This window comes from Mytilus californianus, unplaced genomic scaffold (assembly GCF_021869535.1).
Source record: "Mytilus californianus isolate M0D057914Y unplaced genomic scaffold, xbMytCali1.0.p SCAF_4, whole genome shotgun sequence".
Lineage (NCBI taxonomy): Eukaryota > Metazoa > Mollusca > Bivalvia > Mytilida > Mytilidae > Mytilus > Mytilus californianus.
In genome coordinates, this window is record NW_026262690.1 from 20,314,184 (window position 1) to 20,341,474 (window position 27,291).

At 32.9% G+C, this 27,291-nt stretch overlaps 1 protein-coding gene across 1 annotated transcript in view; it reads right to left on the reverse strand.

Moving 5' to 3' along the window:
- LOC127737644 (uncharacterized) overlaps positions 1-16,140 on the reverse strand; it is a 28,637-nt gene extending 12,497 nt beyond the window's left edge. The window contains exons 1-11 of the mRNA XM_052248501.1: positions 16,090-16,140; positions 14,616-14,780; positions 13,175-13,342; positions 8,415-8,466; positions 6,523-6,661; positions 5,952-6,023; positions 5,137-5,206; positions 4,546-4,603; positions 2,105-2,128; positions 1,113-1,165; positions 665-747 (exon numbers count right to left, since the gene is read on the reverse strand). Coding sequence (XP_052104461.1) covers positions 665-747; positions 1,113-1,165; positions 2,105-2,128; positions 4,546-4,603; positions 5,137-5,206; positions 5,952-6,023; positions 6,523-6,661; positions 8,415-8,466; positions 13,175-13,342; positions 14,616-14,780; positions 16,090-16,101 — 896 coding nt within the window. The 5' untranslated portion in view covers positions 16,102-16,140. The remainder of the gene's footprint in view (positions 1-664; positions 748-1,112; positions 1,166-2,104; positions 2,129-4,545; positions 4,604-5,136; positions 5,207-5,951; positions 6,024-6,522; positions 6,662-8,414; positions 8,467-13,174; positions 13,343-14,615; positions 14,781-16,089) is intronic.
- Between the last annotated feature and the right edge of the window lie 11,151 nt (positions 16,141-27,291).

Below are 27,291 nucleotides of genomic sequence, written 5' to 3' on the forward strand. Positions count from 1 at the left end.
AACATTTGAAAGCCAAGGATGTATAAACACCTGAACACAATGTAAAATACCATTACTTACTTGACATCAGTTCTAAATACATGAACATGTGGTAAAATACCATTACTTACTTGACATCAGTTCTAAATACCTGAACACATGGTAAAATACCATTACTCACTTGACATCAGTTCTAAATACATGAACACATGGTAAAATACCATTACTTATACTTGAAATCAGTTCTAAATACCTGAACACATGGTAAAATACCATTACTTATACTTGAAATCAGTTCTAAATACCTGAACACATGGTAAAATACCATTACTTACTTGACATCAGTTCTAAATACCTGAACACATGGTAAAATACCATTACTTACTTGACATCAGTTCTAAATACCTGAACACATGGTAAAATACCATTACTTACTTGACATCAGTTCTAAATACCTGAACACATGGTAAAATACCATTACTTACTTGACATCAGTTCTAAATACCTGAACACATGGTAAAATACCATTACTTACTTGACATCAGTTCTAAATACCTGAACACATGGTAAAATACCATTACTTACTTGACATCAGTTCTAAATACCTGAACACATGGTAAAATACCATTACTTACTTGACATCAGTTCTAAATACCTGAACACATGGTAAAATACCATTACTTACTTGACATCGGTTCTGATTCCACCAATTATACCTAAAACTACTTTTTGTTCTGAGTAAAACTGATCCTCTAAATGAGCTATATCCTGTATTAAACAGAAAAATTGCAAGAAGTGAAATAATCCTCTAATATAAAACAATTATTTCATGAAACAAGAAACATGAAACTTTATGGTTTGAAATATGATAATAATGCTCTATCTGTAATATTATCAACTATACATGTTTGTTCAATACTGCTGTGGTTTGTTTAAGGCATTTTCAACAGCATCTTATAGTTTTAAAATCTGTACAAAACAAAGTTCAGACATGTTTTTTCTGTAATTTTGTATTAAATCCATAGGCAAGCACTACTGTGATGTTTTTCAATAAAGTAGCAAAAGAAAATTTACATGAAAGTGTCAGATTGAAGTTCAATATCATTTATAGGTAATTAATGAATATGCCTTACCTTATCTTTAACATATACTTCTCGTTTTAATTGTTGTACCTCATCTGAACCTCCTAAATTACAAAAAGAAAATAGTGCATTATTTCATACACATGTTCTATTTTTTTCATATGCAAATACTACAAGACATCTATCTCAACAACTAAACTAAACTTGGTAAGTCTATTATCATAAGTCATTTTCCTTTTATCATTAACTATATATTTAATCATACATTAATAATTACATTATGGTAAAAAAACTTTGTTCAAATGAACACGTGACCTAATATCCTTAATTCAATAAAAAAAAACTGCCGATCACAAGCATATTTTTACAAAATTAATATTTCAAAATTAATTATTTATTCCTTCTGAGAACTTTCACATTTAGAACTATGACAATACAGAACTAGAGTCTTAGGAAGTATTGGAATGTAGTGATTGTGAGCTAATTATTTGTTACATATAACATTACATTCTAAATATACAAAGGAAGCCAGCAGAGAGTATAAAATAGTTAAACTAAGCTAGAAGAACTACTACCAGATAAAGACTAAGTTACATATATTTTATAATAATTAACTGTAAAGGACTTTGTAAAGACAGAAAACAGCCATTATTCAGTAATGGCTGCTAAAAGTGCACCACTCTGCTGAAAGTGCAACTGCTCTGCTAAAAGTGCAGCCGCTCTGCTAAAAGTGCAGCCGCTCTGCTGAAAGTGCAGTTTCTCTGCTAAAAGTGCAGCCGCTCTGCTTAAAGTGCAACTGCTCTGCTAAAAGTGCAGCCGCTCTGCTGAAAGTGCAGCCACTAATTTCTTTCTTTTTAAAAATGGGATAACAGCAAATACTGGTACATCAATAAGTAAGGAGATTTTAAACTACAGTATAATTGAAATAGCTAACAATGATAAATACAAAGAAGTTCTACTAAGAAAGAAAAGGTATAAGTAGACATATCAAGCTAAATGCAAAGCAATGAAGTTTATAGGTAAAGATATTGTAGTTTGTTTACCTAAGTCACCATCCACACAATCCTCTAATTAACAGAAGATATATATTCTATTAACACAAATCCACAAAATCCTTGAATAATTATAGCTATTCCAGTAAGCACCGATTTAAATTGCTAAAAATCATTGTGAAATAAAAGATAAATTTTTCCAGTTTTGACAAATTTTGCATTTTCTTCGATGTTTATTTACAATACTAATAAATACTGTAAAACAAATTTTATTTATCTATTTGCGGTCCAACATTATATGATTTTTCTCTGCAAAACGAGGATCCAAAAATCAAATAAATTACATGCTACATGCAAGCTTAACAGCCGCATTCATTGGCATGAAATGTTGATGTCTATAGTATTCTAAAATGTAAATTTTTCATACTGTATCTTTTTCCTATTAAATGACAGGCATATGTAAAAATTTCATCTTTTGAAAAGTTTACAAAGTGCAATTATGTTTCGAAATTATTTTTTTTCACAACCCCACTTCTTTGGCCACAAGGAACAAAAATGACTAAAATTTCTTATTTCAAGCCTTCTTTGTAAAATTGGGTTGCTGTTGCATATTTTTTCCACCATACCCCTCCTTTTACTAATAAAGCATTTGTTTACCATTTTTGATAGTGGTGTTAGAACTTGCCAATTCTGTTTTGGCAGCAGAAGCATCTAACCACTGTGCCATGTATAAAAAGTAAAATTACAAAAATACCAACCTCTGAGGAAAATTCTAAACAGAAAGTCCCTAAGTAAATGGCAAATTCAAAAGCTCAAACACATCTAACGAATGGATAACAACTGTCACATTCCTGACTTTGTACAGGCATTTTCTTATGTATAAAATGGTGGATTAAACCTGGTTTTATAGCTAGCTAAACCTCTCACTTGTATGACAGTCTCATAAAATTCCATTATATTGACAACGATGTGTGAACAAAACAAACCGACATAATAGGTAAAAATGTCAAAAACAGGGGTACAGCAGTCAACATTGTGTTATAATCTTGATCACTACAAAAACAAGCAAATATGTCAACAAAGACAAACAAAAAGGCATATAGACAAAGCACATTAGCAAAAACGAAAGACAAGAATACATAGCACAACAACACAATGACTGGATGTACAAGATATATATGATTAAGAAAAGAAGTTAAAATTTCATTATTTAACTCATTGGTACAATGACAAAAAAAGCATTTATGAAATATAACATTTGGAATCAATGATGAGAAGTTTAAATCTTAAGGGGATACGATACAGTTACAGGGGAGGTAATGACATCACTAACGTAATATCTTATTTTTCGTGACGTCAAATGGCGACATATTGGGAAAAGATTCATTTTTCGAGTTATTTTAATCATTAGCTTGAAAACGAGTATATGGACCCCTTTTTTTCAAAAAGAACATTTGACTTGATACTATATGAAGATTATTTGTTACAAATTTTATGAAAAAATCACCAATGAGTTTTTTAATAAATAGATAAATATGCAGCAAAAAATTCCGTTTTTTACCAAAATCATGAAATTTTAATAAAAATGAATTATTTTCAAGAAATAGTTACACGAATTAAGAGCATACTTTTGTCAAGCAGATATTCCAAATCTTTTTACAAAAATCCGCATGTGATTATCTTTTGAAACAAAAGAGTTAAGTATGTCTCCAAAGGATAGAAATGTCCAAGAAATGGAAATTTTAAGCAAATGCCTAAAATTTCGACCCCAATTATCTTTAAATTTAGCACATAAAGGTACATTTCTTATTACATATTTGAATTAAGTAAGCGAAAAATAGCTTGTATGCAAATTTTCATAAAAAAATCACTGTGGGATCAAAACTGTATCGTATGCCCTTAAAGAATAAACAAGACATATGTTAAACAATGTTATTTAAAGCGGTCAATCCTATGTTTACTTTGTCAAAGCTGTTTTGCAAAATGTCACAACACTGGTGAAATTGCTTAGAGGGAAGTTTGAACTTAGGATATTCATGGATAAAGACAACCAAAACCAGTTGCAACAACAATTTCAATATCTTTCAATACTTGTTAATGTTTTTAACTCTTGATAAAATTCAAACTAAACTTGTTTTTATCATATGTATGGTTACCTTAGATTACCTTAGCTGTATTTGGAAAAACCTTTCGAAATTTTGGGTCCTTAATGCCTTTCAACTTGACTCTTTATTTGGCCTTTCAACTTTTTGATTCGAGCTTCAACAAGTCTTTTGTAGATGAAACACATGTCTGGCAAACAAGTTTATAAGCCTGGTACCTTTGAAGATTTATTTTTATGCAGTACAAGTAGATAATTAAACTATTCTATAACACATTTCTACTTAAATTTTTTACTTCAATATCAATTTTCAAAGAAAAAATCCATGGAATTGTAGGTTTTGTATGGATTATATGGTGATTTTTTTTATATAAATTCTTAATTTTATTACCTCCATAGCTTGTCCTTTCCTGTTTCAATTTTAAAATCTTGTTTTGATCATCTATGCACTGTAAGATAAAAAATTCTAAACATTCTCAGAATTCAGCCATTTAATTCATTCTTTATAATTAATCTAATCATATGAAAAAGACTTTTTGAAGTGGTTCCACAATCGCCATCTTGTTTCTGAAATATTTTTTGCTTTTAAAAAATAAATAAGCAGAATAACTTTTGTATCCCAAAACTTACACAAAAAATTACTTACTCCATACATCAAAATCGTTAAAATTATAACAAAGATATGATTTAAATAAAAAATTAATTGGCCAATGCATTTTTGATCTATGATTATTTTCACATACTTTGAGCAACTTTTCAGTGAGCCAAAACTCCTATTCTTTCATTGTGACTTATCAGTCACTTGAAGTCACATTCTCTGCATCAAGTCACATTTCTCGGAGGTTATAGTGATGCTTTACATAAAGTCACATTTCACAGAGGTTACAGTAAATTCTCTATATCAAGTCACATTTCAGGGACAACACTGACGTATGACAAAGTAACAAAACAAAACATCAAGTAAAATTGCCTGACAACTTACCGACATCCTTCTAGTTGCTCTCTGTTTACTGGCTTTCATCTCCATTATTTCTTCCTCTAATTCTTCAATCCTTAACAAACAAACACACACACATACAGGTACAGTAATAGTTTCTAAATGGCAAGGATATCACTGGTCATCTGTGACACAAATATTCAAAAAATAACCAATCAAATCATGAGGGTGGCAGTAAAACCTCTGGAGAGATGACTACAACCTTACCATTAAGAACCCTTTGCGCAATAGCTTCCATGTTAGCAGCAACACTCTATCATGGAAATCATCATGGGGAATGCAAGCCCTGGAATATTGTATCAACTGGGAGATATATACTCCATAGGTAGGAGCTGCTGGAAGTACTTCATAAAAATGGAAAGTTCATAAGGGAATGTATGTGATTAAAAAGAGGGAGTGTTTAGTATCAAAAGTGATTAAACCCTCCAACATGTTAATTTGCATGTCCCAAATCAGAGGTTGTCTCAGACTATAATTTAACTTAATTTGTCATAACTAGAATTTGTGAGTCATGGCAGATCAGTGATAGACAATTCTGAGTTTAATGAGAGGCATAGCTGGAAACAATAGATATTGGTCCCAGGGCATAAACGTTTGTCTATTGCTGCAGAAAATGTGCCCCCTAAATGTCTTTTAAAGATTTATTGTGTTTTAAGATTGCAATCTCATTGACATATACTGTATATTGCTTTTTATATAAATTTCTAAAATGCTGGACAAATTCTTTTAATATATATACAAATGAATTCTATGCAAGTATGCCACATGGATTGAATTCCATTATCATACTAGAAACTTACTTTTTATTTGCATTTTCTAACAATTTCTCCTTTTCTTTTGCAGATAATTGCACAGTTTTGTCTTTCAAAAGCCTACAATATAACAAATGTCCTTATGCAATCTTTAAGCACTACATGATTTCTGAAAAATCTTTTCTGCAATCTAAATAAAATAAATTTTTTGATTGATTGATTGGTGTTAAATGCCACTTTCAGCGCTATTGTGCTATTTCATGGCATTTAAGATTAGTCGAGCGCACCTGTCACGTGCAGAATTTGACCTGACAAGCTCAGTGTTTTTTTAACAGTAATGATCTCGTCAAAGGTAGATAACCCTAACAAGTTTCACATTCAATCATCAACAACATTCGGACGCATGAAATAGTTAAACGTGTTGTTTTCAATTTTTTATTAATTGTCAAACTAACTATTCAAAGGTAGTTAACCCTTTAAATACAACTGAATCATGGTCAAACTACAAACAGTAATATAACTTTTTAAAGATAGTTAACCCTAATAAGTTTCACATTCAAACAACTTCATTGTTTGAATATAAGTAAAAAAATATTGCGCTTTACAATTGTGTAATTACTCTGTAATTTTATTTGTTTTCTCTTCCACCATTTTTTCCATTAAGTTAACTTTTCCCTGTAACTTAGCAAATTCCATCTTTCTATCAGCATTCTCCCTCTTCTCATCAAGTAACTGTTGATACAAATCTGTTGTTTTATCTACAAAGCACAAATTATAAAGAGAAGGAAAAAATACATTCTGATTTAATTGTCATATAACAAAAATGTAAAACTACTGATTTATATTTAGCTGCACAAAGCTGGAGAGATATACATAGTGAAATTTTTTACATACCAATCAATACTAATGCAAGCTACTCTCAAATCGTATTTTCGTGTTAATTTGACCTGTTGACATAATTTGTAATGCATTTCTGTAATTCAATTTTTACTTATTTTGTGTTACATAAAATTGAGAATGGAAATGGGGAATGTGTCAAAGAGACAACAACCCGACCACAGAACAGACAACAGCAGAAGGCCACCAACAGGTCTTCAATGCAGCGAGAAATTCCCGTACCCGGAGGCGTCCTTCAGCTGGCCCCTAAACAAATATATATACTAGTTCAGTGATAATGAACGCCATACTAAACTCCAAATTGTACACAAGAAACTAAAATTAAAAATAATACAAGACTAACAAAGGCTAGAGGCTCCTGACTTGGGACAGGCGCAAAAATGCGGCGGGGTTAAACATGTTTATGAGATCTCAACCCTCCCCCTATACCTCTAGCCAATGTAGAAAAGTAAACGCATAACAATACGCACATTAAAATTCAGTTCAAGAGAAGTCCGAGTCTGATGTCAGAAGATGTAACCAAAGAAAATAAACAAAATGACCATTATACATAAATAACAACAGACTACTAGCAGTTAACTGACATGCCAGCTCCAGACTTCAATTAAACTGATTGAAAGATTATGTCTTCATCATATGAATATCAGGCACAATCCTTCCCGTTAGGGGTTTAGTATCATACCATCATAACATATATGAGAAGAACATAACCCGTGTCCATATCTCTTCTCACTATTTTTAATATGAACCACCTTTGATAAGTATTTAGTATGATGATAACTTTTCACTTCTGTACTCGTACTCTGAACAATAAATTTATTAATTTTGTAAAATATGTTTACTTCCGTACTCCTAACAACAAGATTATTATATTTAAATTAACCTGTGTACGTTGATTTATTTAACACCATTTTGTCCCAGGTAAGAGTTGTCTTACTGACACTCTTCCTACATCTTTTTTATTAATACCTGTAACGTCTATGTTATATAGGCACCTACATTTTAATATAGTATTTATATTGTGTCATAGATCAAACTTATTAGTTCAGTGTATGTTTACTTGATTTTGTTTAAATGCCTTTTTGATCGAATTAAGCCATTTCAATTGATATTTTATAGTGTGTCTTTTTATGTTGTAATGTTACACTACTGTCTCAGGTTAGGGTGAAGGTTGGTGCCTCTTAAAACGTTTAAACCCCCTGCATTTTTATGCACCTGTCCTAAGTCAGGAGCCTATTGTTCAGTGGTTATCGTTTGTTGGTGTGGTTCATAGGTGTTTCTCGTTATTTATATAGATTAGACTGTTGGTTTTCCTGTTTGAATTGTTTTACACTAGTTATTTTGCAGTTTTGAATTTTCATAGCATTATTTGTAATCTGCATTTTCTGAAATCCCAGTTAACAATCTTGCATTTGCGTCTGTTTTTCAACAATTGCTATAATAAATGATTGCAAATATTCCTGAGTTTACAATATATAAAACAGACATAGCATAAAGTTCTGTTTTTTTCTTTTCCTTTCCTTTTATCTAAATACCATAAACTAGGATAAGAAATAAGTCATGTGTTTCACCAAATCCCATACTGTGTTTATTTAAATTACAATTTTCACTCACTTCTCATTTCATCATGTCTAGCTTCCAACTGCTGCATTTCTTGGGTTTTTTGCTGGAAAAACACGAATATATTTTAAACAAGTATCAAATGTCCAAGTTTTTATTAATACATTTAGCGAAGCAAAATTTTTCAAAAAAAATTTACCAATCTGATTATATTTCAATTATGAAAAAGCTAATGACATTTAATCCTGATAGGATACCTGGTTTTCTTTCAATACAAACAAGAAATGATTGTAACAGGATGCTGTTACGAAGTCTCCCAAACGAAGCTCCCATAATTCGTAATTCCCAGTGTCGCCTGACATTGGACAAAGTCCAGTGAAAATTGGTTTGGTCCAGTAAAGTTAATGCATTAGTGATGCCTGGGGACTAACCCTGTATATCATTCAAATCATCTTGGCATGACAAACCAGAATATATATGGTTTAGGGGTGGGGATCTCGACCATTTACAAGATACTAGAACATTGGGGGTGGGGGGAACCCCTGGGGACTGACCCTATTTTAAATACATAAACAATTAAACATAAATGTTCGAGAAACAACGAACAGGAATATATATGGTCTAGGGGTGGGGATCTCCACCATTTACAAGATATTAGAACATTGGGGGTGGGGGGAACCCAGTGGGGACTGACCGTATGCGTCATTCAAATGTTCGAGACATGATGAACAGGAATATATATGGTTTAGGGGTGGGGATCTCGACCACTTACAAGATATTAGAACTTTCTTAAATAGCAGGGGGTGGGGTGACCCCTGGGGACTAACCCTGTATATCATTCAAACCATCTTGGTATGACAAACCAGAATATATATGGTTTAGGGGTGGGGATCTTGACCACTTACAAGATATTAAAACTTTCTTAAATAGCAGGGGGTGGGGGTGACCCCTGGGGACTAACCCTGTATTTCATTTGATGTGCTTTATCATGACAAACCAGAATATATATGGTTTAGGGGTGGGAATCTCGACCATTTACAAGATATTAGAACTTTCTCAAATGGCAGGGGGTCTGGATGACCCCTGGGGACTAACCCTGTATATCATTCAAACCATCATAGCATGACAAACCAGAATGTATATGGTTTAGGGGTGGGGATCTTAACCCCTTACATTAGAACTTTCTTAAATGGCAGGGGGTGGGGGTGACCCCTGGGGACTAACCCTGTATATCATTCAAACCATCTTGGTATGACAAACCAGAATATATATGGTTTAGGGGTGGGGATCTTGACCACTTACAAGATATTAAAACTTTCTTAAATAGCAGGGGGTGGGGGTGACCCCTGGGGACTAACCCTGTATTTCATTTGATGTGCTTTATCATGACAAACCAGAATATATATGGTTTAGGGGTGGGAATCTCGACCATTTACAAGATATTAGAACTTTCTCAAATGGCAGGGGGTCTGGATGACCCCTGGGGACTAACCCTGTATATCATTCAAACCATCATAGCATGACAAACCAGAATATATATGGTTTAGGGGTGGGAATCTCGACTATTTACAAGATATTAGAACTTTCTCAAATGGCAGGGGGTCTGGATGACCCCTGGGGACTAACCCTGTATATCATTCAAACCATCATAGCATGACAAACCAGAATATATATGGTTTAGGGGTGGGGATCTTGACCACTTACAAGATATTAGAACTTTCTTAAATAGCAGGGGGTGGGGGTGATCCCTGGGGACTAACCCTGTATATCATTCAAACCATCTTGGTATGACAAACCAGAATATATATGGTTTAGGGGTGGGGATCTTGACCACTTACAAGATATTAAAACTTTCTTAAATAGCAGGGGGTGGGGGTGACCCCTGGGGACTAACCCTGTATTTCATTTGATGTGCTTTATCATGACAAACCAGAATATATATGGTTTAGGGGTGGGAATCTCGACCATTTACAAGATATTAGAACTTTCTCAAATGGCAGGGGGTCTGGATGACCCCTGGGGACTAACCCTGTATATCATTCAAACCATCATAGCATGACAAACCAGAATGTATATGGTTTAGGGGTGGGGATCTTAACCACTTACATTAGAACTTTCTTAAATGGCAGGGGGTGGGGGTGACCCCTGAGGACTAACCCTGTATTTCATTTGATGTGCTTTATCATGACAAACCAGAATATATATGGTTTAGGGGTGGGGATCTCGACCATTTACAAGATATTAGAACTTTCTCCAATGGCAGGGGGTCAGGATGACCCCTGGGGACTAACCCTGTATATCATTCAAACCATCTTAGCATGACAAACCAGAATATATATGGTTTAGGGGTGGGGATCTCGACCATTTACAAGATATTAGAACTTTCTCAAATGGCAGGGGGTCGGGATGACCCCTGGGGACTAACCCTGTATATCATTCAAACCATCTTAGCATGACAAACCAGAATATATATGGTTTAGGGGTGGGGATCACGACCATTTACAAGATATTAGAACTTTCTCAAATGGCAGGGGGTTGGGATGACCCCTGGGGACTAACCCTGTATATCATTCAAACCATCTTAGCATGACAAACCAGAATATATATGGTTTAGGGGTGGGGATCTTGACCACTTACAGGATATTAGAACTTTCTTAAATGACATGGGGTGGGGGTGACCCCTGGGGCCTAACCCTGTATTCCATTTCATGTGCTTTATCATGACAAACCAGAATATATATGGTTTAGGGGTGGGGATCTCGACCATTTACAAGATATTAGAACTTTCTCAAATGGCAGGGGGTCAGGATGACCCCTGGGGACTAACCCTGTATATCATTCAAACCATCTTAGCATGACAAACCAGAATATATATGGTTTAGGGGTGGGGATCTAGACCATTTTCAAGATATTAGAACTTTCTCAAATGGCAGGGGGTCGGGATAACCCCTGGGGACTAACCCTGTATATCATTCAAACCATCTTAGCATGACAAACCAGAATATATATGGTTTAGGGGTGGGGATCTTGACCACTTACAAGGTATTAGAACTTTCTTAAATGGCAGGGGGTGGGAATGACCCCTGGGGACTAACCCTGTTTACCATTTAATGGGTTTTATCATTTAGAACATTTCCAATAAAAAAGATTGTGTCTATCACAAACGGTTTTCAATTTATAATCATTTGAAAATTTAAAAAAATAAAATCCCATAGGGTTCTATAGTAAAACCCTCTTTTCTTTTTGCCCCTCAAAGTACCCCTTTATAAACCCCATTGCACAAACAAAACCCTGATTGCACCACTAGACATGTTAGTCTAACATATTGTGAAACCCTAAGTTAATCTGACAAGTGGTTTTGGAGAACGGGTGCGGACAAGTTCAAATTTAAAAGCGGCGGAAGAGGAAGAGGAAGAGGAAGAGGAAGAAGAATAATAATAATAATAAGAACTGAGCAAAAACAATAAGTCTTCCCAAACTTCGTTTGGGAGACTTAATAACAATGAAAAGAACACTTGACTTCATAAACTTGATATGTAAACTTTAGATGTTTTTCAGTTAATACAAAGATGTCTAATTTGTTATATTGAGTTATTATAAGATACTATTACCTTAATCTTTGACCTTGTAATCAAGCAAATGACCATGATCGAGCCATTTCTAAGCACTGTAGCAAGTTTTGTAAAGATTGAAAAATAAAATTGAAACTCTGCTTTGGTAAATAAGGTGTCAGATATTACTACATTATTTTACTTGGATGTAAACGGACACTAACAAGAATGCATGTGTTGTTGTGCTAAGCATACCCCCATTAATTCAAAGTACTGTAAAATAGGAAGTAGGTATCTAACAGATCCAAAAAGTGCTCGCATGTTACAAGTCATCACTGCTGACCAAAAAAGAAGTCATTCTGATCAGTAGTTTCTTAGAAAAGTGTGATGAAAAATTTTAAGTTCATTCAACACATTGAAGTATCTGCAAATAGGAAGTACTCTGACAGATCTGTAAAGAGCTCACATGTAACGAGTCATCACTCTTGAGCTTTGACCAAATATTAAGACATTCTGTTTAATAGTTTTTAAGAAAAGTATGATGAAAACTAGACATCATTGAGATGGGAGCAATCTCTGTGGGCCCACTGTAAATAACATGTGGTAAAAAATTTGTATGAATAAGCTGATATGAAGCACTTTTTAAGTTATACCCTCTAGTGTTGGTTAATATACATGTCTAGTATAAACTTTGAAATCATAACGGTTCTCAAGATATAGAGCAGACATGATCTGTACCATAGGACATGGGGTTGTCAACTAAAACCAAAGTTTTTGACCTTGACCTTTGACCTAAGAAGTTGTACATACATTATGACACACCCTCTGGTGTTGGTTAATATACATGTCAAGTATAAACTTTGAAATCATAACGGTTCTCAAGATATAGAGCAGACACGATCTGTACCATAGGACACAGGGTTGTCAACTGAAACCAAAGTTTTTGACCTTGACCTTTGACCTAGGATGTTGTACATACATCATGACACACCCTCTGGTGTTGGTTAATATACATGTCAAGTATAAACTTTTTATTTTATGTCAAGTATAAACTTTGAAATCATAACGGTTCTCTAGATATAGAGCGGACACAATTTGTTACGGACGGACTGACAGACTGATCACTATAGGGAGTCCTGCCATTAGGCGGGGCCCTAATAATTGTTGGATGAATGAATGGACAGACAAGGTGATTGCAGTATAGCCTCCACTGTCAAAGTTGGGGTATAATAACTATCTTGTACCATAATCAGAGTAACTTACCTCAACTTTCTCCATCACTCCATCTTTACATTTACACAGCACCGATAACATATCCATCATTAACTTGGCAGGATTGTTCATTTCATCGTCTGAGAAGTTTCCATCACTATACCCATAATATTCATCATGTAGATACAGATTACGGATATCTTTCCAGTATTTCTGGTCCTATAAATTAAAATGCTAATCAATGTGATGCAGGTCAAATACATTTGAATTCACAAGACTATAGTTTCACATTAGCAATTTAATCAATGCATCTCAACTGTAAGTGTCTCTTATCTATCTATTGGATGTACGTTAAAAATCTGACCAAATTTCAGTATGTTTGACCAACTGATAAAAAATTTACTAAATTGCTCTATCAGAGCCACAGCAAAAACTAATTGAGTGTTAGAAGTACAAATGTCTGAAGAATGCATACTAAAGATCCATTTAGAAATGAAAATAACATATAGTTGTATTTGTATTTAAGTATCAATTGTATAGCCAAGGTAGTCATTTTTTTTATTTCCTAACAAACTACATATTATTGTACTATGTTTTAATGGACTGTAGAAATAGAAACATGTACATTAAAGTCATTTTACTTGAATAAGTTTGCCAAAATTGAATGAAAATATCCCATATTTCAGCCAAATAATTTTGAGATGGGTACAATCTCTTGATGAGCCTACTAATGATATCCTTTATATTGATTCAATTTTTATCCTGACATAATTCTTTCAGATACTTATCATTTTAGGTATTATTCAATTATTCTACCATATAAAGATTAAAACTTTAGAACTTTTCTGAAATTAACAAACATTTATGCAGAAATGCTATTTATTTGTAAAACTTTCCATTTAAATAAAGAAATATATATGTTTTAATCATATAGTTATAACTTTACTTTTACAAATTGAAAGTATTTCCCAACTTAAACTTTGCTTTATGAAAGGGAGATAACTCAATTTTTTTTTTTAAGTTTTATAAATTTATTTGTTTTCTTAAGTAAATGAGTACAGTGACTCTTTTTTCATTTTAATGTTCCGAAAGCATAATATCTAATGTTTAATTTAAAATTTTATCAATCAGTATTCTTTCCATTCACATAATAGAGCTGTTAATTAAATTGTTTAATCCTTACATAATATGAGATTGTGCATTACCTGTAGCTTGAAACCAAGCTCAGTCAACTTTACTTTTTATCATATTTTTGAAAAAAATTTAAACTACAGTTTGGGAAAATATTTATCATTCGTGAGGTTCAACATAATTTATTATTTAACCTTTATAACATTAACAAAAAACCTGAATTATTATGTTAACTTCAAAGTCATTACATATCTGTAGCCATCTGACTGACAAACTATAGACTTATAAGTTTGATTCTATTTTGTTTGAAATTCCTTTAAAAATAGAAATTGTGTCCAGATTTGATTTAAATTAACCTTACCACACTCTGTAACCTATCAAGTACTTCTTTAGCACAAAAGTATGCACCATAATCAAAATCTTTCTCTAGTATATCATGGAAGATATCAAACAGGCTTTTTATAGCGTCCTGCATCTTTCTTATGTTGGCTTGCTTGAACACCAGCATGTTTAACCTGTTTAATCTCTGGAGTAAAAAAATATTAACAAATATTTAACTAAAACTTTCAAATTCAAAATATTTATACTGATCACCATGTGGAGTGTTAGTATTGAAACTTTATTGATAGAAGTATGGTATATACCTCTGATTAGCCACAAAAGTTTATGTTCTAACTATAAGTATCAAATACTTGTAAGTCAAGTGAAATGTATTATGTATTTTCACAAATGACTGGATTAAAATTCATTGACATTGATTTACACGTTTGGTAAATTTGTGCCACTTTAAAAGTGGAGTTTTTTACTTGACTATTTGCGGGGCCTCGTAAAACAACTTTCATTTTTTTTGCCACTGAAAGTGGAATGTTCTTTAATTAGGCTTTTTGTCCCTTCATGTTGATAGGGCATTTTTAAAGTTAATTATTCCAGTTCTTGTTGAGTATAATAGTATTATGTTTTTATACAACCCACAAATTGTAATGTCAGAACTCCTTCTTACCAATACTCTTTTATTTTACCTGAAACTCCCAATTTACACTTGTTTTTTTTCATTCAAAGTTTTTCTTGTGTGCATAATTAGGATAAAACCTTGTTTCAAATTCATTAATTAATATCGTCAGACTAAGTGCAGTCACAAGAAACAGCCTAGCCTAAAAGCTACTTGAATATACAGAAAATATTTGACAAACACTTATTTAAAAGCAAGATATTTCTTTTTACTTTCACAGTTTGAGCTCATTAACTATGTGAATGAAATTGAAAAAGACAAAATAATGTAGCTTCCTTTCTCATGCACATATATATTGGCTACATAAAATATAAAAACGTTGGAAACAATATAATTGAATGCTAATATCTTACTTCAGTATCCATGTTGATGCTGTCGTAATATCTTACCTCGGTATCCATGTTGATGTTGTCGTAATATCTTATCTTACCTCGGTATCCATGTTAATGCTGTCATAATATCTGACCTCGGTATCCATGTTGATGCTGTCGTAATATCTTACCTGGGTATCCATGTTGATGCTGTCGTAATATCTTACCTGGGTATCCATGTTGATACTGTCGTAATATCTTACCTCGGTATCCATGTTGATGCTGTTGTAATATCTTACCTTGGTATCCATGTTGATGCTGTCGTAATATCTTACCTCGATATCCATGTTGATGCTCTCGTAATATCTTACCTCGGTATCCATGTTGATGCTGTTGTAATATCTTACCTCGGTATCCACATTGATGCTGTCGTAATATCTTACCTCAGTATCCATGTTGATGCTGTCGTAATATCTTACCTCAGTATTCATGTTGATGCAGTCATAATATCTTACCTCAGTATTCATGTTGATGCAGTTGTAATATCTGAACTTCACCTTGGTAATAAAAGTCTAAAATAGTAAGGAAAAGATGGTAATCATGCTGTGTTGAAAACATTTGTAAAAATTCACCATACTTTTATCTTCATCACATGTATGATCAAATTCCCTGATAATTAAAAACTGTAAACCAAAACTGAGACATAGGATTACAGTAGATACTGAGACATAGGATTACAGTAGATACTGAGACATAGGATTACAGTAGATACTGAGACATAGGATTACAGTAGATACTGAGACATAGGATTACACTAGATACTGAGACATAGGATTACAGTATATACTGAGACATAGGATTACAGTATATACTGAGACATAGGATTACAGTAGATACTGAGACATAGGATTACAGTAGATACTGAGACATAGGATTACAGTAGATACTGAGACATAGGATTACAGTAGATACTGAGACATAGGATTACAGTATATACTGAGACATAGGATTACCGTGGGTATTGAGACATAGGATTACAGTAGATACTGAGACTAGGATTACAGTAGGTAATGAGATATAGGATTACAGTAGATACTGAGACATAGGATTACAGTAGATACTGAGACATAGGATTACAGTAGATACTGAGACATAGGATTACAGTAGATACTGAGACATAGGATTACAGTAGATACTGAGACATAGGATTACAGTTGATACTGAGACATAGGATTACAGTAGGTACTGAGACATAGGATTACAGTAGGTACTGAGACATAGGATTACAGTATACGTAGATACTGAGACATAGGATTAACGTAGATACTGAGACATACGATTACAGTAGGTAATGATACATAGGATTACAGTAGATACTGAGACATAGGATTACAGTAGGTAATGAGACATAGGATTACAGTAGGTACTGAGACATAGAATTACAGTAGATACTGAGACATAGGATTACAGTAGATACTGAGACATAGGATTACAGTAGATACTGAGACATAGGATTACAGTAGGCAATGAGATATAGGATTACAGTAGGTAATGAGATATAAGATTGCAGTAGGTAATGAGATATAGGATTACAGTAGATACTGAGACATATGATTACAGTAGGTACTGAGACATAGGATTACCGTGGGTATTGAGACATAGGATTACAGTAGGTACTGAGACATAGGATTACAGTAGGTACTGAGACATAGGATTACAGTAGATACTGAGACATAGGATTACAGTAGGTAATGAGATATATGATTACAGTAGATACTGAGACATAGGATTACAGTAGGTACTGAGACATAGGATTACAGTAGATGCTGAGACATAGGATTACAGTAGGTACTGAGACATAGGATTACAGTAGGTACTGAGACATAGGATTACAGTAGGTACTGAGACATAGGATTACAGTAGATACTGAGACATATGATTACAGTAGGTAATGAGACATAGGATTACAGTAGGTAATGAGACATAGGATTACAGTAGGTACTGAGACATAGGATTACAGTAGGTACTGAGACATAGGATTACAGTAGATACTGAGACATAGGATTACAGTAGGTAATGAGATATATGATTACAGTAGATACTGAGACATAGGATTACAGTAGGTACTGAGACATAGGATTACAGTAGGTGCTGAGACATAGGATTACAGTAGATGCTGAGACATAGGATTACAGTAGGTACTGAGACATAGGATTACAGTAGGTACTGAGACATAGGATTACAGTAGGTACTGAGACATAGGATTACAGTAGATACTGAGACATAGGATTACAGTAGATACTGAGACATAGGATTACAGTAGGTAATGAGACATAGGATTACAGTAGGTAATGAGACATAGGATTACAGTAGGTACTGAGACATAGGATTACAGTAGATACTGAGACATAGGATTACAGTAGGTACTGAGACATAGGATTACAGTAGGTACTGAGATATAGGATTACAGTAGGTACTGAGACATAGGATTACAGTAGATAATGAGACATAGCATTACAGAAGGTAATGAGACATAGGATTACAGTAGATACAGTAGTGGGACATAGGATTACAGTAGGATATATTCATGGTGATACATATCAGGGAAGAATTGATTAATTTTTCAGGGTCCAGGAAAGAATGCTTGATTTTTTTGGAATTCAGGATTCAGTTATTTTTTTGGAGCGAATTCAGGATGACCCCCACCCCCTCCTCTTTCATGTGTCCAATTCAATGTAATCATTATTGACTTACTTTATGACATTGCTAGTACTAATATATTCTACTCTTAACAACTATTAGCATCAGTAAAATGTTATACATATGACTATAATGACACTATCAAATCCACAAATAAAGTCATTTTAAATATGCCTGAAAATCACTGGAAAAAAATTTAAACAAGAAATTTGGTTAAGTATACTTAGCAGAAGAAAAAAATAGAATTTGTTTTGCTTATAACGTGCTCTCATCGCAAAAATAATAACAAAATAAATTCAAATCAAATCAAAACCCAATTCTGCAAATAATAATTGACATTTAGACATGACATAAGATAACAATTGACTTTGAACAGTCATATAAATATGTGATGGGGTTAACATCAACCAGTGGACTAACAAAAGGCATTTAAAATTAACATAAAAATCAGCACAGGAAAGGCACTTAACTCTAAAAGAACAGTACAGAGAATGCTGTTCCTGAAAAGCTCAATGTACTTAACCAGCTGATATGAAATCATTTGTCCTACTATTATCAGATGCTGTAACTCAGAGTGATTTCATAAAGCAACATGACAAACAGCGCAGGATGACACAATCTTGTGGAAATCCCAGAACTGGACAAAATTTGATGCAGATAAATAAAAATAAACATATAAGTCTTGCTTCAAACTATAAATCATCAAAAAGATGTTCATGCATCCCCAAAGATATGAGATTGAGTGATGACATAACAGCAGTAAAAATGATAACCTTTATGATCTTTTATCAAAAAGTATGTTAAGTTCTACTTACTTTATAGTCATCAATAGGTCCTTAATGTGAGGGGAAGTATGAGAAGAAGACAACGAATAAAGTCTTCCAAACTTTAATCTCATAGTTTTTGTAAATTGTTCAGTATTAGATATAACAAAACAATTTATGTGTAATAAAATCTAAACATAGCTGACCTTAAATTAAGACATTAAGTCCATTCCAAAAATAAATTATTTCCAAATAAAGTTTAAAAATTTCCTTGAAGAACAGATCATATTAAGTACAAATTTAATTGGATTTTCAAATTATCATCAATTAACTTTAATTACCTTATTGAGGACTCCAGGTAAAAAAAAATAAATATTTATTTAAAATCACTATTATTGGGATGAGCTATGAAATTTGGTAAACTTTTATGGTCACTTTGAGTGTAGTTTATGACAAATTATGTCTAATATCTATGCCTGGTCAACCTTTCGCATTGAAATCCAACAATATATAACTAAATAGTATCTAAAGTGATTTGGCAGTTAAATCATAATAAAGCCTTAGAACTTTTTAGATCTGATTCAGATGTATATATTTGATCTTTAACTACTATTTCTTTCTTTCAATTAATATACAAATGATTATTTAGTGAATAGCAATTTTGAATGAACATAAAACAAATGGAATTTTTTTTTTACAAAATTTACCTCTGGATACTATCTTATGATCATAAACAAGCTTCTTTCCAAGTTTGGTAGAAATCCAGGATAGTTTAAGAAAGTTATTAAAATTTCAAAAACTTTAACCACAGAGTGAATGTAATGTTTCCTGGTAGAAAAACTAAGTCCATTTATAAGTAAAATACGGAAAAAATGGATTTTTTTTTTTACAAAATTTACTTTTGAATATAATCTTATGATCATAAACAAGCTTCTGTCAAAGTTTGGTAGAAATCCAGGATAGATTAAGAAAGTTATTAAAATTTGAAAAACTTTAACCACAGAGTGAATATTTGTGGACGCCGCCGACGACAACAACGACGACGAAGACGCCGACGGAATGTAGGATTGCTATGTCTCGCTTTTTCGACAAAAGTTGAAGGCTCGACAAAAATTGTATCAGAAAAAAAAAATTGAATCGTAATTTCCTGTCAATATGCACATCTACATAGTATGTCCTTATTATCTACACAGTTTCATGAAATTCTGTTGTGTGGTTTGAGAGGAGTTGCGATGACAAAAGGTTGCAGTAGTATATTGGGCAAATAAGTTCAAAGGGGAGTAACTCCTGGAAAAAAAATTGAATCGTAATTTCCTGTCAATATCCACATCTACATAGTATATCCTTATTATCTGAAAAGGTTTCATGAAATTCTGTTGTGTGGTTTGAGAGGAGTTGCGATGATAAAAGGTTGCAGTAGTATATTGGGCAAATAAGTTCAAAGGGACGTAACTCCTGGAAAAAAAATTTAATCGTAATTTCCTGTCGATATGCACATCTACATAGTATGTCCTTATTATCTGAAAAGGTTTCATGAAATTCTGTTGTGTGGTTTGAGAGGAGTTGCGATGACAAGAAACAGGACTGACGGACGGACGGACAGACGGGTCAAAAACATTATACCCTCGGCAACTCGTTGTGTGGGGTATAATAAAACAGATTTTTATGCTGTTTATTGAATAAAAATCTGTAAGAGGGATGTAATAAAGAGACTATAATTGTCTAAAGGGTATACATGAGATACTATTGTAAACTGAACTACCTTCTACTGAAGGTCACAATACCAATCCTCAAAAAACATCAGTAACACAATGGGTACTACCAGGGGAGAAGGAACTTATTACCATTACAGAAAACATGAGTTTAATTACAGATTTATCAGTAACACAAAGGGTACCATCAGGGGAGAAGGAACTTCTAACCACTCCAGAAAACATGCGAGTTTATTTACTGATTTTTGTGGAGTTTGTGTTGTTCAATCTGTTGCTCACTCAGACTTTTGTTTGTCTTTCTAACAAACCAATTTGATATATTCAGGATCATGCCTTTTAAAATCAGACCAAAAAGACAATGAATCTCTGGTTATTAATTCTTTTAATCAAAAACAACATTTTTAATAAAATTAATTAAGTAGAAACTGAAGTATAAGACTTTGTTATGATCTAAAAGTTAACTGTAAGAGGATCAGAGTCTTATGTCATATGATCAGATCAGTAACACATGACTAAATATTTTCATAAAGAATTAAATATGTAAAGAGTCTTAATACAATAATTTTATTAGTGACCTGTTAACAACTTCTGCTTATCCTTTCAACAAAAAATATATTATACAAAACCATGTATAAGATTTAATATTGCGAAATTTAACTTCACTTCATATATGATAAATGAAAAACTATATAAAGATGCATCCTAATTTTTCAATGATTTTTATTCCGGGTTTTTTGATACAGATGATGACATTTCTATGTGATCTGTTTTATGATGAAGTATTATGTGGGGTAATACAACTTCTATGTTATACATCCAAATAATAATATGTAATGAGTGGTGGGGATAAGCCACTGGAATAGTGATCAATAGTCACTGTTTCAAGCTTCATGATATACATGTATGATATGGTTGAGAAATTGAGGTGAAATATATTGACAAGGTTTCTCATTGAATCATATGTAATACAATCATGCACAACTCTTGTGAAGAAAATAGAAACTATATCTTTTAATCTGATTAGGTGATTTTATTATGCAACCTGGCGAGTCTGACCTTCAAGATAATAGAAAGCTCTGCTCATGGCCATGCATTGTAAGATGCTATATGAAGATTAGATAAAAAATAAAAGAAGAATGTGTCCATGGACAGAGATGTCCCTGCTTGTAAGGCAAGAGTGAATAAAGTCTGGTGGAGAGTTGTCTCATTGGCATTCATACCACATCTTTTTATTTTTATATTAAAGTGGGGAATAGACAAATTCAGCAAACTAAACCCTTAACTGCGAGTATTTTCATTTTAGTGCTTTTTGTTTTAGTTTTTAAGTTAGTGGTTTTTGTGCCTTGTACCGATCTTTTGAGTTCAGCAAATTGCATTTCATTTTAATAGTTTGTTTTTATGTTGCGCTGTTACACAACTGTCCAAGTTTAGGGGAGGGTTGAGCACTCACAAACATGTTTAATCTGCAATATTCTTTATGTGACTGTCCCAAGTCAGGAGATTGTAGTAGTGGTTGTTGTTGGTTCGTGTCTGTCATATTTGTTTTTTGTAAATTGTTTTGTTATAAATTAGACCATAAGTTTTCCATTTCAATTTCTCACATTTTTCATGTCCTCCTTTTCGTAGCCGACTATACAGTATGGGTTTTCTCATTGTGGAAGGCTGTACAGTTGCCTATAATTGCTTACTACAACTTCAATTTAACCCTGGTAGATAGTTGTCTCATTGGCAAACATACCACATCTCCTCATTTTAATAAAGTTGGAGAATGGAAACCAATTTCAGGATATAGGGATGGATGTACATATGTACAGATGGACAAGGATAAATCTTAACGCCCCCATTAGCTTAGTGGCGGGACTTAAAAGTAGAGCTGCACACTGCATACTTACTTTACACTAATAAGTCATGAGACCCTAATCTTTGATCTTTTACTCTGACCCTGAAATAAACCAGAATTCATGTACTACACATTAACAAGCAATGGACAAAGAAATGATAATGGTCGGATGCAATTTTGAGCTTTGATCATGAACTGAAAAAAGAATAAGTGCACATAGGGCACCATGCGGTGCAAGCACTATCATTTTCTTTGTTTCAGTAAAAAACGTAATTTTGCATATTGCAATGTTCTGGTGGAGATTTGTCCCATTGGCAATAATACCACATCTTCCTATTTTTACAAGTTTCAAGTTGATGTGACCACAACTTCGTGGAAACTACATTAACTAAAAGCTTTAACTTGAGAATGTACTGGTTTCACTCTATCACATTTTCATGTTCAGTGAACCATGAAATTAGTGTAAAAACCGTAATTTGACATATAATTCAATAAGTTCACCTCATAATTTTCATGTGTACTTTTTACCAGTTGATGTGACTACAACTTCATGGTCAACTATCTTGAGATAAAAATTTAACCTGATACAGAATGGATTACAGACTAGAATTTCTGACAGACAGACTAGAAAACATAATGCACTACTGATCTCTACTACTATTGTATGCAGGACATAAAAAGCCCAAACTGACCCATAGCAAACCCTTAATAGGTTTTGAAATAAAATTGCAATTTTGATAAAATATGGTTTGAAAGTCTGAAATAATACTGCTCTTGTCTTTTTTTCAGTGTGGTAAACTCAGAAATGTATAGTTACTGCTAACCTGAGTATCTTCTAACTGATAATTAAGGCTAATTAAACCTTCTTGTTTAGTTTATTTGTTCCTATATGTTTAAAAAGGTGAAAAGATAAGAATTTAAAAACAATTAATAATACCTTATTTGAGAGGCACCCTTAGGAAATACACTTGAATTACAGATACAATCTTTCACCTCTCTATTTGAACAAATGTTTAATTTAGGGGAGATAATTAGACTGTTACTAATTATTATCAACTTTTTACATAATATACCTGTATCTTGGCATTATACAAAGGTCATGTTTTTCTCTGACTGTTAATGCCATCTTTACACTACATCCATCATGGATGTTGGATGTGTACTGATTGATATTTAAGTCTTAGATGCATGATTTTTCTATTAGCTGTTACTGGCTTTGAACTAGCTGTCAGTAACTGCAGGTACTCTCAGATCTGTACTTTAGTGTCTTTTTTGTTGTGGGGATGTTTTAGTACCCTGCCACGTCTGGTCTGTGTTTTTGTTAGATGTATTTCTTCTTTGTATTGATCTGATGAGTTAAGCCCTTTTCAACTGATAGTTTGTTCTTATGCTGAACTGTTGCACCACTGTCCCAGGTTAGGGGTAGGGTTTGTGCCTTCAAACTAGTTTAACCCCGCCACATTCTGTATGTGCCTATCCCAAGTCAGGAGCCTGTAATTCAGTGGTAGTCGTTTGTTGTTGTATATCATATTTGTTTTTGTTAATTATTTTGTACATAAATCAGGCCGTTAGTTTTCTTGTTTGAATTGTTTTACATTTGTCATTTCGGGCCTTTTATAGCTGACTATATGGTGTGGGTTTTGCTCATTGTTAAAGACCGTACAGTGACCAATAGCTGTTAAACTTCTATGTCATTTGAACTTTGGTGGACAGTTGTCTTATTGGCAATTATACTACATCTTCTTATTTTTATATCAAAACCATTTACTACTGTAGCCAGTGTTTGATGAAAACTTGAAGCAAAATTTTATCTAAAAGCTTGACTCTACCAATTCATGAAGTGCCTTTGAAATATGAAATTTCACACTAAAAAATTTCTCTCTAAGGCCAAGCATATGATCACAATTGCAAAATAGGTTCCTAAAAATGAGCTCCAAGGAGCCAAAACACTACAAAGTCATGACTTAACCTTGACATTTGACCTTTTTTCTTAAAATTAAATACATCAAAATATCTTCCAATGACCAAGCAATGGAAAAGGTTTGAAAAAGATTGGATGCAAGACTAAGGAATACTAATAATGGATATAAAAATGGACAGACAGATGTACACATAGAGTAGGAGTTTAACTACCTCTTTTTCAAAACCTCAGTGCTTACAAACTTACCAGAAAGAAAATTAAAAAAATTAAATCATAAAAGGATCAATATTTAACATTCAATCACATGGTAAAGAATTTATACCATTATTTATGTACGTTCCAAATTCAGGGAATGACCAATACATGACTTATGCTTATCTCCTCATATTATATTGAAATAGTTTGGCCAAATGCCCTCTCCAAAAATAACAAAATAAAGATAAGCATCATAATTCTAATTTAATGAAATTCAATAATTAAAGAATTTGGTTGTTTTTGGTTTTTATAAAAATATCCAATAAGTTATTGAACCTTAATAGTTTTACTTCCATTAAAATCAACAGCATTCAATCTGCCCACAAAATGTGTAATGCAAAGATTGGACAGAAAAGTTTCAAGAACATATAACTAGTTTGAAGAGTAAATGAAGAGTAAATTTATAAAGTTCCTTTTTAAATTAAGATCATCGAAATCATTATAACAGGTACCCTAATAATGATATATTGAATACCAGTACTTGTAAAAGAAACTGAATAAGACAATATGGTGATATATCTGGAACACCAAAGTGACAATTATAACAGTGTCAAAATTCAGAAGAGCAACTATACACAACTGGCACTAAAAGAAGACCATTAACAATGAAAAAACATACTATGTACCATGATAAAACAACAACACATATTGTTGTTTTATCATGGTACCTTGTAGTTTGTTGTTTTGTAACATGATAAATAGCAACATATTATGTACCATGACAAAACAAAAACATGCAATGTACCATGATAAAACAACATGCAATGTACCATGACAAAACAAAAACATGCAATGTACCATGATAAAACAACAACATGCAATGTACCATGATAAAACAACAACATACAATGTACCAAGATAAACATCATACAATGTATCATGATAAACCAACATACAACATACCACAGTACAACATACAATGTACCATGATAAAACACCAACATACAATGTACCATGATAAAACACCAACATACAATGTGCCATGATAAAACAACAACATACAATGTACAATGATAAAACAACATACAATGTATCATGATAAAACAATAACATTCAATGTACCATGATAAAACACCAACATACAATGTATCATGATAAAACAACAATATACAATTATGGCCCGTTGAAAAGGTGAATATCCAAAATTGTCAACACGAGAAGATTACAACATACCACAGTACAACATACAATGTACCATGATAAAACACCAACATACAATGTACCATGATAAAATAACATGCAATGTACCATGATAAAATAACATACAATGTACCATGATAAAACAACAACATACAATGTACCATGATAAAATAACAACATACAATGTACCATGATAAAACAACAACATTCAATGTACCATGATAAAACACCAACATACAATGTACCATGATAAAACACCAACATACAATGTACCATGATAAAACAACAACATTCAATGTACCATGATAAAACACCAACATACAATGTACCATGATAAAACACCAACATACAATGTGCCATGATAAAACAACAACATACAATATACAATGATAAAACAACAACATTCAATGTACCATGATAAAACAACAACATACAATGTATCATGATAAAACAACAATATACAATTATGGCCCGTTGAAAAGGTGAATATCCAAAATTGTCAACACGAGAAGGTTATTTCACTGAGGGCGCAGCCCGAAGTGAAATAACTTTTAAGGGTTGACAATTTTGGATATTCATCGCTTCTAAGGGGCCACAATTGTTTATTATACCGAACTAACAGTGGAAGGGCATTTTGAATAATTGTAATAGCACTTACCCTTATTTGAGTCAGTAACAAACACAAGTTGACGTTCAAAAATACATGTAATTTGTGTCTTAGAATTCTCGTATGTACAACAAAGGTAGATTCTTTTTGTAAAATATTGATGGCCCTGAAAAGGACCATTATTAGAGATATCATTGGCACAAGATGCACGTCAAAAGCCTTATTTCCTCTTCTCTCGATCAATGGGCTTCTTGTTACTTGAACTTTGCCATTTTGTTTATTTACGTCTACGACGTCATTTTCATGGGTACAAATCAACAAACTAAAAAGGTTATTCTTCGGTAAATAATAGGGTTATTCAACGCTGGTGTAAATTTTTAGAGTTATTTGTTCTTCCTTGCAATTGAATGAAAATTAACTGAATTACTCCATGTCACATGATAACGTTTTACCCAATAGAATTGTTTGAAATATATGTAAGGTATAATAACATACAATGTACAATGATAAAACAACATACAATGTATCATGATAAAACAACAACATTCAATGTACCATGATAAAACAACAACATACAATGCATCATGATAAAACAACAATATACAATTATGGCCCGTTGAAAAGGTGAATATCCAAAATTGTCAACACGAGAAGGTTATTTCACTGAGGGTGCAGCCCGAAGTGAAATAACTTTTAAGGGTTGACAATTTTGGATATTCATCGCTTCTAAGGGGCCACAATTGTTTTATTATACCGAACTAACAGTGGAAGGGCATTT